General features: G+C 51.3%; 5 protein-coding genes across 5 annotated transcripts; 4 read left to right on the top strand and 1 right to left on the bottom strand.

Moving 5' to 3' along the window:
• Positions 1 to 486: 486 nt before the first annotated feature.
• On the bottom strand, positions 487 to 4,154 carry N7446_003070 (proteasome regulatory particle base subunit RPN2; the record flags this gene model as incomplete). The annotated part of the gene is made up of 5 exons (XM_058511819.1): positions 487 to 807; positions 862 to 3,102; positions 3,158 to 3,678; positions 3,740 to 3,909; positions 4,015 to 4,154. 5 exons carry the CDS (start codon positions 4,152 to 4,154, stop codon positions 487 to 489), a joined length of 3,393 nt encoding a protein of 1,130 aa, XP_058377355.1.
• Positions 4,155 to 4,663: 509 nt separating this feature from the next.
• On the top strand, positions 4,664 to 6,043 carry N7446_003069 (uncharacterized protein; the record flags this gene model as incomplete). Its single annotated transcript, XM_058511818.1, has 1 exon — positions 4,664 to 6,043. One exon carries the CDS (start codon positions 4,664 to 4,666, stop codon positions 6,041 to 6,043), a length of 1,380 nt encoding a protein of 459 aa, XP_058377354.1.
• Positions 6,044 to 6,360: 317 nt separating this feature from the next.
• On the top strand, positions 6,361 to 7,437 carry N7446_003068 (uncharacterized protein; the record flags this gene model as incomplete). The annotated part of the gene is made up of 2 exons (XM_058511817.1): positions 6,361 to 6,612; positions 6,672 to 7,437. Exons 1-2 carry the CDS (start codon positions 6,365 to 6,367, stop codon positions 7,435 to 7,437), a joined length of 1,014 nt encoding a protein of 337 aa, XP_058377353.1. The 5' UTR covers positions 6,361 to 6,364.
• A 418-nt stretch (positions 7,438 to 7,855) lies between these two features.
• N7446_003067 (putative Patatin family phospholipase) lies at positions 7,856 to 10,606 on the top strand (the record flags this gene model as incomplete). The annotated part of the gene is made up of 3 exons (XM_058511816.1): positions 7,856 to 8,393; positions 8,476 to 9,320; positions 9,370 to 10,606. Exons 1-3 carry the CDS (start codon positions 8,106 to 8,108, stop codon positions 10,604 to 10,606), a joined length of 2,370 nt encoding a protein of 789 aa, XP_058377352.1. The 5' UTR covers positions 7,856 to 8,105.
• A 2,321-nt stretch (positions 10,607 to 12,927) lies between these two features.
• Positions 12,928 to 13,599, top strand: N7446_003066 (uncharacterized protein; the record flags this gene model as incomplete). Its single annotated transcript, XM_058511815.1, has 1 exon — positions 12,928 to 13,599. One exon carries the CDS (start codon positions 12,928 to 12,930, stop codon positions 13,597 to 13,599), a length of 672 nt encoding a protein of 223 aa, XP_058377351.1.
• Positions 13,600 to 16,024: the final 2,425 nt, after the last annotated feature.

Raw genomic sequence — 16,024 nt, 5'->3', positions numbered from 1 at the left:
GCAGGGCGGTGAGCTGAGGGAGCATGTGATCGATGAGCATAAAAGGACAAAAGGATCAAGTGTCGAGCGCATAGTTAATGATTGAACAGACCAAGTGTATACCCTTAACTAGAGAAACTATATATTCCGACTGTAAAAAGCCCGGGTGTGTGTAACAACAGTAAAAGTACGGGTGAGTCGAGTCATGGTATAACGTTAGTTACTCCCATGCTTGCATGTGCAAGTACCTGCACCCTGGAGCCCAATTTCAAATGTCCACGAGACGCCATGACACTTTTAGAACCAAGGCATACTGCTTATGGGAGATTCTATGGTGCAGAACAAGCTTACGTGGAGAATGCAGTGCAATGTACAAAGTGGATAAAACAAAGGAAGTCTCATATCAATCAGTCGAAAGCCACATCAGCTTCCAATAGATCAGGTCCAGATAGACAGCCTGATTAGTCTAGTAATACATCCAGCATCAAGATTCTACGACGCATCTCCTTACTCCTCCTCGCCATCTGACTCGTACGAGAACTCGTCAGGGCAAGGCGCGTCCTCCACACCTTCTTCATCTTCATCCACCGCCGTTAGAACACCGGCAGCAGCACTGGCTCCACCAGCAGTAGCAGCGGACAGGGCAGCCCGAGCATCAGCCCGTTGAGGGGTTTGCAGGGCAGCGGTGCCGATAGCGGCTTGCAGGCGGTCCTGGAGTGTTTCGGTCTGAGGGGGTGATTGGCGAGCTTCCTTGCTGGCCTTGAGCTCAACAACTTCGCGAGGCTCGTCGGGCTGCTTGTCGAGGACAACGACAACACCACCAGTGGGCTGGAAATATTGAGTTAGCACAAGATTCGTGGTAGTATGTAGGACTGAACATACCCTCTTTACCGGCTCATACCGCGGGTCTGGGAAAGTGAGGTATTTGAGCTGAGCTGGGAGTACCCTTGACAGGTTGTCCAACTCGTATCCGACCTTCTCCCGTTCCGCCTTCTTCTTCTGACCCTCAGAGGCAGCCTTCTCGGTCTCGGTGCCTTCTTCGCCTTCAGCCTTGGTGTCTTCCGTCTCCATAGCATCCGGTAGCTGATCAGAGACCTTTGGTGTCGTAGGAGTCTGATCAATGTCCATGCTCTCACGGCGAGCCTGCTTCTCCCGACGCTGAGCACGGCGCTTGGCCTGGGCAGTGGTAGAAAGTACGGCAGTCTTCACCTTCTCGGGGGCCTCCTCGGCCTTCACCTGTTGCTCAGGGGGATAGTCGAAGAGACTGGGGCGGGTGTTGCTGTGGAACTTGAAGTGGGGGACCTCAAGCTTCTGGTCAACGCCAATGACGGATGTCGGGGCGAAGCTAAGCGACAAGAAGTGTGTGAGAGGGAACCAGTACCAGTACTGGACGAAGACTGCGGCACCAACAATACCGGGCATGTTGAGGTTACCGGTCTGTGTCTGCAAGCTGATGGTGCAGTTGCGGCCACCGGCATCAATGATACCGAGGGCAATGGCACAACCGAACTTGGCCATAGCATCTTCGTGGCGGTCACCAAGCATCTTCATCATGGTTTTGCGAAGGCTGGTAACACGGGGGTTCATAGCCTCGTTCTGCTGGACGAGAACCATGGCGAGGGAGATCAGGGCACCCTGGCGAACGAAGTCGGTCGAGTCCTTGAGCATGGGCTCCAAGAGATCAATTGCTTCGTCCAGGCCAGTTCCGGCACAAGAAATACCAAGCGCCATGGCAGCACCGTAGCGGACGTGGGGGTTGTACGACTCAGAAAGTAGCTCAACCATGCGAGGAACGCTCTGGTGCTTGCGGAACAGGATGAAGCCCAAGCTGAGAACGGCGACGCGACGCACATCATCGTTGACATCACTGACCGCAACATGCAGAAGCTTACGAACTGCCTTGTTGCTGCCACTGCCACAGTAAGCCAGGGCAATGGTCATGATACCACCGTAGCGGAGGGTGGGGTCAGGGTCGCCGAGGAGACCATTGATCAGCTCGTCGGCACCTTCCTGGCGACCGTACATGATCAAAGCCATGCCCATGGCGAGACCACGGACGATCTTCTCGTGCTGTGTCTCGTGGGCGTACTGGATCATGTCCTCGAGAGCCTTCATGTTACCAGTGCCAAGCATGATGAGACCCATGGAAAGGCCGACAGCCTCTCCGTTAAGGGCGGAATCGGTGTAGAGAACGGTCCGCAGGTCTTCGAAAATGCCTTCGTCACCTGTGGCCATACCGGCAACACCCAGACCAAGAGCTCCACCGTGTTGAACGACTTCTTCGGTGGCCTTCTTGAAGTGGTCCCGGATGATGTCAACGGCCATACCACCGTGGTTGGCGTAGATGAGACCGAAGGCATAGAGCGAACCACCCTGGCTGTAGACAGATCCAGAGCCTCCAACCCCAGCAATGTGCTCACGGGGCAGATAAGGCTGGAGAAGCTTCTGACCCTGGCTCAGGTTGCCGCGGTGGATACAGCCCAATGCGGCAGTAGCCGTGAACTTGGACCAGTTGACTGCCTTGCCGAGCCATTCCAGGTTGTCACGGAAGAACTTGTCGTGGGTGGTCCCCGCATGCATGAAGGCATTCGAGAGAGTCACTGCAGTGTGGAAGATAGAATTCCGAGCCTCGAGGCTGTCGCGAATCTTGTTCAAAATCGCGATATCCGCTTTGTTGTTTCGGTATAGGAATTCTAGGTTCAGCTGGATAGTCTTAATACCATCAAGAATCTGGAGAATGTTTTTAAATGCTGTGATCGCATCATCCGGCAGATTGGAATGCTTATCACCCGAAGGCCGGGAAGAGCTGCCCTGGTCTTCAAGTAATGCGTCAGACTCCTTTGGCTCGTTCTCATCCTCGTTTTCCTTCTCGGTTTCCCTTTCGGGGACAAGCTCAGCGATCTCTTGCCGAACCTTCTGAAGGAATTCTTGTGTGCTGTTGTCGTAAAGGTCGAAGGAGATTTGGTAGGCGACCGCAAGGGAGCGGGAATCACCCTTCTCGACCAGCTGACGAAGAATGACGGAGGCCATAGAGTGTTCATTAAGGAAGACAACACATTTGGCAATTGAGAAGTAGTCAGGGGCCGGGATCTCATTCAGCAGTTCCAAGATAAGTTTGAGGATCTAGAAGGAATACCGTTAGTTGACTTGTTCCATACGGGGGATTGGGATCACAAACCTCGCTGCGGAAGGCCCGCTCTTGGACAATGCCCATGCAAATATCTAGAACATATTCCATCAGCTCCTCGCTGTTGCGAGAATCGCCCTGCTGCTTCTTCTCGTCGGAGCTAGCGCGCAGGATAGCCATGCGGAGCACATCTAGACTCTTGGCCTCGATGGCAATTCCAATAACTTGACGGTATCGCTTCTGGCGGAAGCATTCTTCGAACAAACGCTCAATAACAGTCTGGAGTTGGCCCTGGACACCGCGCTTCAGTACGAGAGGGGTCTCCTCGTGCTGAACACTGGTGTCATCGCCACCGGGGTGGGCGGCGTCAATACCGGGAACCTCGGCGCGAGAGAGCAATGATTTCGATGGCAATGCGGACTTCGAGAACGGTGTGATGGGCGATGTGAGGCTTGCAGATGTGCTGGTGGCGCCGTCGCCTGATGATGGGAAAGAGGTGTTCAGGTTGACGGACTGGTCAGCAGTAGGCCGTTGGGCAGCAGATAGAGAGATGAAAGTGTCGACGCATTTCGCTGTGTTCAATCAAGTATTAACCATCCAAATTCAGGATGATTGTGATGGTTCTCAACTTACCAATGATGGTCTCCTCATATTCGCCGCCGTTCTCCAACTTGAACAGCTTTCCAGCGCCCAGAGCAAGGACCATGCTCTCATTATATTCCTGCAAATGGTAGTATACCTTCGAAGCAACTAACGCCGCGAGTCCGCGTTCTGGGAAAGATTCGTCTTCATAGAGAGCCTCACTGGAGGAGTTAGCAGGGGTGCACTCATCGGTCGGACTCGGCAGGAATGGCGCAAGAGCGAAGACTGATCCAAGCTGACAAAATCCTGGGAGAGAAACAACTCACATGTCAGGAACAGCATTCACAACTTCTGTCCAGAGCAGATCGATCTGAGAATCTAATGACTTCAATGCAAAGACCTTAAGCTCTGGGTCAGGCTCGGAGAGAAATCCGACCAAACCGGCGGCCGATACGAGTCCGACCATCTTGATTGGGATAGACGGCTCGCGTCGAAATTCACGGGATGAGTTTCGAGGATAGATCGATTTGTTGTTGCTGTGATGAAGCAACGGGATCGGGAGGGAGCTTGGGGAACAGCGAATCAGCCCCAGGGTCGAACAAAGGTACAAAGGGGTAATCAGGTGCCCCGAGAAAAGAGAATATAGCAAGAAATACAGAAGATGATTAAATGAAAGAGACGAAGTGGATGAAGGGCACGTACAAATAGAAGCTGGAAGCAGACAACAGAAGCTTGCAGGCGCGAGACTGACGTTGACGGGAGAGCTGACTGCTGACTGTGCAAGTCACGTGCTCATCAGCTGCAAGGCCGTGGACGGATCTGAAATCACCTGGCGAGTGATTCTTTCCCTGGTCTGGTGATCTCCTTCACAGCTGGCTGATCCATGTCTCCAAACTACTAAATAGCTGTTTTCCCCAGGGCCACGTAGCTCCAACTCCAGTCTGAAGCTCCGCCTGCCACGCTTCCCTGTCCGCCATGTCAACACTTCTCCAGCAATCATATCGTGATAAGAGGCTGCCTCCAGTCCCAGCAGCAGCTTCGACGTACCATCATGACCCTCTCCTATATATTGAACGACAGACGAAACACATACAGCGTAATCTTCAGGTTCTGATTGACGCCCAAAGCGACGGCCTTCTCTCTGGACTGGCACGACCACGGTCAGACGAATCCTACAGCAGAAGCTTGAGTCGAAACACTTCCGAAGCCAGTCGCTCGCAATCCCCTTCTACGGTCCCCTCTAGGCAACCTGCACCCAAGAAAATTGGGCTTCGGGCTGCTCGAGATGGCATCTTCCAATCGATCTATGACCTACTGAAGCTGCGAGAGGAAGAACGAGAGATCATTACGACTCAAACGGAGGAGAGAGAAAGCGCGCTACATGATATAGAGAGCTTTCTCTCAAAGAGAACCGGTCTCGAAGAAGCCATCGCTTCTATACATGGCGATGAGGAAAGCCAGCATTCAAAGCAACTAGAAGAAGAGGCTCGGGCCCTCGCGACTGACATTCATGAATTGGAGACCAGGCTGTATGAGATGAAAGCTAAACATCGACATCTTGTCAGTGAGATTTCACATATCAACAACTCGATCGAAGCCAAGCTATCTTCCTATACCGAATCTTTGTCCATACTCGACTCCGATATCCGAAAATATCTCCGAGACCCTCCCATTCAACCCATGTCGCAACGTCCAGGTGAATCAACCTTCCACTCCTTGAACCCTAAACGCCGCACACTTGACATGGCCCGGGAACATTGGAACTCTGAGCAAGTCGGTTTACGCAGTAGACAACAGAAAGTAGATGGAGAGATTCTGGCGCTGGAAGAAGGAGGCGGAGTGTGGAAACAAGCAGTGACGGACGTCACCGGCTTTGAGAAGCGCCTCCGCGCCAACATGCGACATTATGTTGAGATTTCCACTCCAGCGACCGAGTCCGAGGGATCCACATCGACAGACTACAAAGACGAACTTGTTAAGAATATCTTGGATGATTTGGAAAAGACTACCCAACGCGTTGAATCACATTTGGAGCTCGCCGAGGACAAGGATTGGAAGCTATTGGTTTGCTGCATTGCAGCTGAGCTAGAAGCTCTGCGAGAAGCAAGGGGTATGCTTCTTTCTGCCTTCGCCTTGCCGGTGCATAAAGAGGATACACCCCTAAACTCGACTGGCAATGCTTCTCCGAAGGACCAGGGCCAGGATGAGGACCATCAGCCCCCCTATGAGGATCCGCTAGCCCACGACGACCCGGAACCTCCAGCTGACTTGCTGAAGGATGCAGATTCTCATCATTCGGACACTGAGTCAAGGTCAGAGGATGATGATGAGCCGGATCCCGCTTGGTTGACCTGATGGAGTATATAATGAATTATGATATATATTTGTGACCCGATCTTAGTAAATATTAGCATATACTTCGGCTTTTTAGATTGAAAATCTTCCCTCTATTCCCTTACCTCTGCCATAAAGCTTATTCTAGGGTTGAGGCATCATCTATTCCGTTATGTATACTAGGATTGTTTGATCCCCAAAGTCATGTTCATGTTGCGTCCAAACCGCGAGTTCCATTGGGGGACGGACCCGAGGCCTCACCGAAGACTCCCTCGACTTCTTCCTATCAACAGTCTACCTGCGTTTCGAGGCAAATAACCATGCTATACGATTAATACAAGGATGGATCTTCCATTACCGACTTTTTCATTCGCGATCCCCTCAATCCATGATGGCAAACAGCTGGAATGTCGCATATATCTCCCACCCGCATTCCAAAATATAGAATCAGCAACAGCTTGGACAAACCGCGGCGCAATCGTCGCACACCCATACGCGCCTTTGGGAGGCTGCTATGACGATCCTGTCGTGAGTTTCATCGGCGGCGAGCTGTTACATTCAGACTGCATCGTCGGAACCTTCAATTTCCGGTACTATTACCTACTCCTGGCATTGGATCATGAACCCAAGCAGCTAATACACCCCATAGCGGAGCCGGGGACTCTGAAGGACGAACAAGCTGGACTGCCAAACCCGAGCTAGGAGATTATGTCTCATTCTACGGGTTCATGTTGCAATATCTTCATCACTTAAAGCTTGCATTCTCCCCAAGTGACCAAGCAAACTCATCCAAACTTCACAACACTGACGAAGATGGAAGCCCAGATGTACGTCTCGTCCTGGGCGGCTACTCCTACGGGTCCTTAATCGCCTCCCACGTCCCATCACTCGAAGTCATGCTGGACATTTTCCGATTCGGGCCGACATCAACCTCAGCCTCCACGCACAACCCAACGCCAAAATCCGAGATAGGCAAAGCATCATTGCGGATAGCTGCATCAACCCTGGAGAAATTCCATATGACTCACAGTCACAATCTAGCTGACACCAACCCTACCGCCTTGACAACCTCCATTTCCTACCTCCTCGTCTCTCCGCTCTTACCCCCAATTAGTCACCTCCTAACCTCCTTCTCGACCTTATCACTGAATGTGAAAGCGGATACTGGGAGTGATACTCGCATTCCCTGTCGTCCAGCAGACCAGCAGAGCACCCACCACACCCTAGCGCTCTTCGGCGACCAGGATACATTCACCCCTGCTGGGAAACTGGAGAGGTGGTCAGACGAGATGGCGCACATGCCGCGCAGTCAGTTCCAATTTCGGAAAATCGATGGCGCGGGCCACTTTTGGCGCGAGGATGGGGTTGAACTGCGGGCAAGACATGCGTTGAAGGTGTGGCTTGGTCAGATATGATATCATTTGCTGTCCAGGTGGCTATTCCAATCAAATATGTTGACCTATTGTGGTATACGGAGTTCCTTGACACATGAAGATCGGAGCGCACATGCTGCATGCATGTGAACAAGGGGCCCCGGGGCCCCCAGGGGTTCTGATAAGCTTGCGATCTAGGATGCATGTAGTTAGGGAATACATAGATGTTTACATCATATCAGATGATATCAGATGAACACAGAGAACATAAATCAAGTGAAATTGACTGCAATGTAAGAGACGAATAAAACCAACACTGCCCAGCCAACATTCAAGTTATTCAAGGATCTTCCGGGTGAGGCAAATGCTTCCCCACCGGGATCTGGGGCGTGTTCAGATGATGCGTGAGATCATGGGGAAGTAAAGTGACTGCATAACTTCCGATTACCGGTTATCAATAATTTGATACCCCAAGTCAACCCCAAGTCCCGTGAATGCTACATTCCAAACCTGAAGGCTGAAAGACTTAGTCAAGTTAGGCGGCCCAACTCCGGGGAAAATAGATCGGGCGGATCCTCGTGACGTTTTTCAGACCGCCCAGTTACTTAACTCTTGACTCTTGCAACTCTTCATATTCTTACTATTCTAGTCTAAGTCTTTTCTGATCTTGACCTTGGGCTACGTTTCAGATCCCGGATGGCTTGCTTCCGATGCACAGGCCTGCGATGTCGGTGTTGGGCGACTCCACAATAGTCCAGTGCCATCATGGACGCAAGCAAGCAACCGAACACTCAGAACATGTCCACACCAATTCCCAACCCCCGCGATCCCTGCGGAAAGCAGTATCGATACCAGCCGTGTCATCCCTGGTGAAGGACTCATGGAATTGGGCCGGTGACACCCTACACACCTACCGCGATGGCCTCAACAAAGAACAACGAAAACAAAAGGCCGAGATCGAGGAACGGAAGCAGATATTGTATATGCACATGAAAAATGTAAGTCTACGCTGTGCACCTGGGCGCTGGGGGCGGTCGCACCTGCAGAATTATCTTGGCTAACCAACCATCGGGACTGCAGGCCGTGTCGTACGAGGAATGGCGAAGTTGCGCCAGCGAGCTCGACGAACTGGAAGACAACAACGCTTGGAAGCAGACGTTCGAGTCCTCCGAATACGACAATCAGTTGGTCCAGGATCGGTTGCGACAGCTGGAAGAGGCGCGGATTAATTGTGATGTGAGTCGGATGCTGTTTCTCGTGCGCACGGCGCTGAGTCGGGATCTGGCGCATATGAGCAATGCATCACTTTATCGGCATTCGCATATTGGTACTAAGGACTTGATTGATCGGTATATCACCACAGCCTTGGAGACTATCACCACGCTGGTCGATCTGTCCGTCCATAATCGCTGCGATGGACTGGAGCTGAAGTATATCCTGGACCAGTTGCTCGCAGCTCGGCAGGCTTTTGGTCGCAGCGGTCTGCTTTTCTCTGGGGGTGCGACTTTCGGAATGACTCATATTGGGGTTCTCAAGGCTCTCTATGAGGCCAAGATGATTCCTCGCATCATTTCAGGGGCATCTGCTGGTAGTATTGTGTGCGCAGTCTTCGGCACACGTACAGATGACGAACTGCCGGCGCTGCTGGATACCTATGTGCATGGAGACTTTGCTGTTTTCAATAAGAAGGGCCAGGAAGAAAATCTCTTGCAGAAGATGACTCGCTTTTTGAAATTCGGGTCGTTCCTTGATATATCGCATTTGGCGAATACCATGAGAAGCTGGCTAGGAGATCTGACCTTCCAGGAAGCATACAACCGCACTCGTAGAATCTTGAATATCTGCGTCTCGAGTGCCGGTATGTATGAGCTTCCGCGGTTGTTGAACTATATCTCTGCGCCGAATGTGTTGATTTGGTCTGCTGTGTAAGTGATCTGCTCTGTGTTTCTCTGCTCCCTGCTAATGTCAACCAAGGGCTGTATCATGCTCTGTACCTTTCGTGTTCAGACCATTCACCTTGATGGCCAAAGATCCGTTGACAGGAGAAACAGTACCGTGGAATGACCTCCATAAGCAATACATTGACGGCTCTGTCGACGGTGATCTGCCAATGACCCGGTTATCAGAGATGTTCAACGTCAACCATTTCATCGTCTCCCAAGTCAATCCTCATGTAGTGCCATTCCTCCCGAAGGAAGAAGGACCCCGGATCGAGGCAGAAGACGGCCAATCCTTCATTCCTCGATGGATGAACACGATGACACACCTTGCAAAAGACGAGGTTCTTCATCGAATGAATGTCCTCTCAGAACTCGGAGTCTTCCCAACATCGATGACGAAGTTCGCTTCCATCGTAAATCAGAAATATCACGGTGATATCAACATCTATCCGGAACTCATATCCTCCAACTTCCCCCGACTCTTGGAAAATCCGACCACGGAGTTCATGCTTGCGGCATGCCTAAGCGGCGAACGGGCGACATGGCCACGGCTGAGTCGGATCCGAAACCACTGCGCTATCGAGCTCGCACTAGATAGTGCGATTCAGAAGATGCGGGCCCGGGTAGCCTTTAGTCCGGGTCAGGTTGATTTACGGATGCCCAACTCCTCCCGTCACTCGATTGATTCAGTAGACAGCAATGGAAGAGGCGGACGCCACAGACGGCGTGGTTCCTACAGCCATGAACTGGAAAAACGACGTTCAGGCGGGCAATCGCGGCAACAACCAGTCCGAGAATTGCGCAAAGCACGCAGCACCGTATCTCTCGAGAACCCACCTCCAACTCTAACAAACGAGTCAATGCAACCGAGGACCCACCGCCGGACATCTTCGGCGTCCTACAACAACGGAACGATATTCGATATCGGATCTAGCAGCGATGACGACTACGAATTCCCCCGCTTGTACACAGTCCGATCTCGACTGGCTGGCCATCGAGCGTCCTCGGACTCAGTTTCCTTTAGTGGAGCAACCGCAAACTACGGGCTTCGCAGCCCAGTCCGATCCCGGCGATCCTCATTCTCTTCTGGCCTAACCTACAATTCTTCCGCTCCCACTTATCGAGCCTCGCCGAAGCAGGTTTATGCCTCTTCGGCTCGTGAGTTTTCCACGACCGTACCACCCTCATCCCGCCATCTGCTCAGCATGACCCCAACACCAACAATCCACCCGAGCTCTCCTGACCTTTCCATGCGCAAACCGCGGCACTGAAGAGCTTTAACGGGCAGCTCAGGTACCATCGGTGCTGGACAAGCACAGGCCGCTTATCAATCTAATCCCTTGAATCGGCGGCTCAATTGGCATGGGAAGCACATTTCCAACACCCCTTTTGACGCATGCGACGCACGATCCACTACAGTATATTCGGTTTTCTTCACTACATTTGCTCCAGCTTCGTTCTTTATAGGGTTTGGCGTTGTAACACGGCCTGGGCCCACCGCCCGCTATACGATTCCCCCTTTCTAGACCACCTCTATAGCATTCCCTTTTGGTTTCAGATTTCGGCATACATATTGCATCCAATGGATTCACAATTATTTGCGTTCCTTCCTTTCTTCATCCTTGGTTATCTGACAGACATGTGGCGGTCTCGAATGTATGTATAGCGGGGAAGTGTTGCGCGTACATACGCCAGGTGGCAAGAGCAGCAGCCACAACCCCCAGATGAGATCGATTACGAGACTGTTAGTCAAGATTCCGGCTATACAAGCTGTACAATAGTGCACATGTAGTTTTAGTATCAGGTCTCAGGGTTTCGGTTAAGGATACGAGCTTCCGCCCTTGGCGCTAGTCGGCCCTGAAGCTAAGCCCTTTCCCACCATAAGCTCCGGCCCCAACCGGCTCAAAGGCAAATCAATCCAAATGGCCCCGTGGATTCAAACTTTGGAAGACAAGCTTGGCAACTGCATAGCCAACTAGATAGAAGACAGTGGGGGTTCGGCAAAACAATATGAGGAAAGAATCGGCATTTAGAAATTTAGTCAGCGGAGTTTCGAGCGCTATGTCGGCCCCGGGGCCTCGGGGCCAGTAAATAACAAAGATGATATGCCAAGATGAAGTCGAGACGCAGACATAGATCATGGATCATAGATATGTAGGCTGCAACACGTGTTTGGCAAATTGTATCAAGATTGAGAAGAGCTAAGAGGAAGTTCATGAGCCGTCGATCTTTTATGCCACGGGACCCACCCTGCTGGAGCTAGACATTGCTTGATCCAGTCAGACTTCCTCAGTCCAGCCCCAACCCCCAATTCCTTCAGCGCTGACGACGACTGTGATGTCTATTCCTTGGGATCCGCCACTCTAGTTTTGCCCTGGAACAAGGACATCTGTCTATTCACAGCCTATGCCATCGGTGACTGAGCATCCGCGGATGTTCCATTTTCAACTGTTGAAAAAAAGCCCAATTTTGAGTCGCACTGGTTCTTGGATTGGGCACGCTACTAAGACCTTCATTGAGAACAACCAGGAGGCCCATATCGCCGATCCGTTGGTGACCATTGGCCCTCACTTATCAATCAGTGGCTCCGCCAATCTATTCCCCAATGCATAACGTTCGAATCCACTTTATCCCGTGGATACTTGGAAATTCTCTGACACAGACTGTATCAGCCTCGATAGACGCCCTGTGGCAAATCCAACGTGAAACGAAGGAACTGCCACGCTGTGACAGAAATTGCTTCATGGGGCGGAAATGATGAGATGCTGATGCGGCCCCCAGCCATTATGGTGTGAGGCCATGATGTGCTCAGGCACGCCAAAGAGGGGCTAATTGGTACAATGCAGACAACCCTGGATGCAGGGTTCGCAGGGAAACAAGCTTAACGGATTTCTTTCTCAAAGCATTCATCGGCCGGCCCCGTTTTCTTCTCCTGGAGCACCGTCTGCATTGGGCAGGTCCTACGAACGACATCGAAGCCCTAGGATGTGATACGGGCAGACTATCACGGCAGATCATTGATATACACGGAATAGGATCGTCGCCCTATTTTCTGGTACCTGCCTTTGGCGCCTGCAGCCTAACCGAGCTGTCGATACCTGCCCTGTTGAAGGATCCAGGGACCACTTTTTCACCTCTTCCACGTTGGCTGGGCTATCGGTTCCTGCAACGCCTTGGAAAATACCTCAGCCCCAGGCACCGCAATTGCCGGGTACCTGCTGGCCCCCATCCCTGGCGCTGTCCCTGACAACCCTAAGGTCCCTGAAGGTGAAGATCGTCAATACCCACTTGGATTGTTTGGTGGATGGTCTAGCCTGTCCATCTGGCCAGCCTTCTAGGGCAATAGAACTGAAGTCATGGCCTGATCACGGAATCCACATTGGCATGAGGACCCAATGCTCCCAGATCAATCCTGATACAGCGGCCAGTCGTATAAAGACTGCTCCATTCCTCCAAACCAGACCTTCCCTTCTTCTTCGAACTATCAGTCTTGCTTTTGATATATCTATCCCATATATCAAAGCCTGTTTCGCAATCTATACACCTCCATTCTTTACTTGTTTCATAGATTTATAAACACCAATCTTTCACAATGAAATACACCGGCTTCGCCGCTATGGGCTTGATGGGCTGCGCCCTCGCCCTGCCCCAGGGTCCTCCCGCTCCTTTCCCCGGTTCCCCCAGTGACGCTCCCACTCCAACTGGCCCTCCCCCAACCGGCTTCCCGACCTCCTCGGCGACCTCTTCGGCGACCTCTTCGGCGATCTCCTCGGCGACTCCCTCGGGCCCCCCTCCCAGCGGCACCCCCACCCCCGTCGCCTTCCAGAAACGCGACGGCTTCCCCGACCTGCTAGGCGAGATCTCCTCCAGCCTGCCCTTCACTCTCCCCGTCGCGAAGCGTCAGGAGCAGCCAACCGGTACCCCAAGCGGTAACCCCAGCAGCACCCTTAGTGTTACCCTTTCTCCAACCGGAAGCCCCTCCGCCCCGGCCGGCCAGGGCTTCGGCGGCTTCCCCTTCGGCAAGCGCCAGTTCCCTGAGCCTAGCAGCTTCTCGACTCCCTCGAGCTCGGCCCCTACTCCCTCAGGCACCCCCTCAGGCACTCCCCCTCCTCCCTTCCCCACCGACGCTCCCAGCGGCTTCGAGAAGCGCCAGTTCTTCCCTACCCCATCGGGTCCCACCCCCAGCGGCTCTTCCTCAAGTGGCACCCCTACCGCTACCCCCACCGGCCCCCCTCCCTCGGGCTTTCCCCTCCCCCCTCAGTAAATCTTTCACATTCCTGAGCGGCTCAGCGGCACTTCTCCATCTACGCGTGTAGAGCTTGCAGCATGTGCGTCTGATATTATTTGATGCCATCTGTGGACGTCTCGCGCGCCTCTTGTACATATCTCATGCTTACGTTTATGTGCGAGGACTCGTTGATGGTGATGGTATCTTTCTTTTTTGACGTACATACTGGGATTGAGTGACTCAGTGCCCGGTACTGTATACTGTATTGCTTATGGGCTACGGGTTACGGGTTATAGATTGGGTTGAATGCTTTTTTTTTTTTTTTTCTGTTTCTGTTGCTAGAATTAAATTCTACTTTACCTTCCAGATTGGAATACACTCGCTTTTATATTTTGAAGTATTGGGTTCTTGTAGCTTGTTTCATCACTTCAAGTGCTTGAATATAAACTCCAAATAAGCCGATGCGACCAACTTGACCGCTGATAATCCTGCTATGCAAAACATCGAATTGATTAGGATGTTTGCGCAGCTAGTACTCTTGTTGACATAGAAGACACGATTCCAATTTCAAGAAGCAGGTTCACCTGCTCATATGCACAATTTGTCGCTATTCAAATGTTTTAACGGGGCTCTATGACCCTGGAGCTGCAGCCCTGCTATGGCTTAGATCGTGAGATCTATATCTGCAACCACTCAGGTCAAGCACGAGGTCTGATATATCAAGATACAACCCCAAAAGAGAATTCACCAAAATTTTGTTAAATGAGCTTTGGCAGGATATGCCGAGACAGTGAACCAGGCAGATAAGGAACATGTCCTTTTCTTTTTTTACGAGATTATCCCCGACGGTAGTGGATTGGTCAGTAAGCAGCCAATCTGGATGAGGATACAGCAGTGACTACATTGGATGTGCCCCTTGTATTAACGCTGGCTGAGATGATGACTGCTCTGGCTATTGTAAGTTGCTATTTTAGGGAAACACAACACCAAAGACAGCGATCAGTATGGAGTATCCGATAATGCTGACGGTTGAAAGGTTATCAATTTCGAAGGAAATGTCATCGCCACACTTACCGCTACGTACGAATAGCCAGCGAAATCCGATCGTCCTCAAGACCGAAATACCAAGGCCTTCCAATTTTTGCCGTCACCGTATGATTAAAATCTTTTCGCTTTTCGTGTTTGCTTCGGATGCATCCAGTATCATGGTTCGTTTTCAACTGAGGATTGCAGAGTTGTTACTCTCAAATTTCAAGGTAGCCAACGTGTATGCGATTCATGCTTGTCCTTTAAATTCTTATCTTACGCATGTGTTGCCAATTTTCCAATGTGGCTCAAAAAGTTCGCCGCTGCATTGCTGTACGGTGTAGCCTCGAGCGTTTGCTTTTAGCTACCCATCCAAACAATTCGTCACCTAGGCTCTTGCATGGAAGCCTTAACGGATTTGGGAGCAATGAGCTTACCACTGCTTTTGCGACAAGCACCATTTCTTGATTCGGGGCTGAAATTCCGACATGTGCTATCTTTGTTCGAGTGGCTGCTTGCACGAATCTGTCGGAAGACAAACTTCGGACACCAAAATGAAAATAATGAGTATCAAAAAGCGTATTGTTCCTTGATTGGATTACATTCGCTTTTCGGTTACACTTGCCTATTCATGTGTCTTGGAGATGCGCTTTGTTATTTTTCGTTTGTACGCATCATGGCACTTTTTCCACCCTGACTATATGATGACGTCGCGAAATTTCTTATCAAATACACTGTGTAGTTAAGGTATTAGAAATTTGTACGAACATATTGGAAAGGAGACTAACTTGACCAAGAGTGATAACAAAACCCCAAAGATGGAGAACGACAAATACAACATGACTGGCGGATAGGCTTTGAATGGCGTAGGGACGCGCACAACGTAACTGGCGAATCCGATGCAACTGGCGGACACAACGCAACTGGCGAACAGATACGGCTGGTGCAGTTGAACACGACAGCTGGCAAATCTACACAGGCGGTGCAGACAAAGGCATTGGCGACGCAATCACCGGGAATGCCGTGGGTGTGTTTGAAAGGTCGATACAACAGTCGGGTGTATCGTGTGACAGGAAACGTGGCATTAAGTTTCCCGGGCGGGCTGAGCCGGTAACCTTAATTGCATCTCACCCCGCAGTCTGTCGATCATTTTTTACCTCGTTGCCATGTACTTCGCGATTATTACTATTTGTTCCCCAATACAGAGAGCCTTAAGTCGAAGATAGACTGGGCATTCGAAAGTCTCCAAGGACAGCATTCCCTCCAAATACGGTCAAAGCTTTAACGTGACCGCATTTCCAGAGCCCGAGCTTCCTGCATTCCACCTACTCTGTCCCTCTTCTTACTCGAGCAGATCTCTCTTAGGTACCAAAGCAAGGCACTCGATAATAGGACAATTTGAGGAGAATGGCTAGCTGTTTGATTACTCCAGTCA

This window comes from Penicillium canescens (assembly GCF_028828765.1).
Source record: "Penicillium canescens strain IBT 15451 chromosome Unknown utg000002l_segment0_segment0, whole genome shotgun sequence".
Lineage (NCBI taxonomy): Eukaryota > Fungi > Ascomycota > Eurotiomycetes > Eurotiales > Aspergillaceae > Penicillium > Penicillium canescens.
The sequence above is the reverse complement of the archived record's forward strand: the minus strand, read 5'-3'. Positions and strand labels throughout refer to the sequence as shown.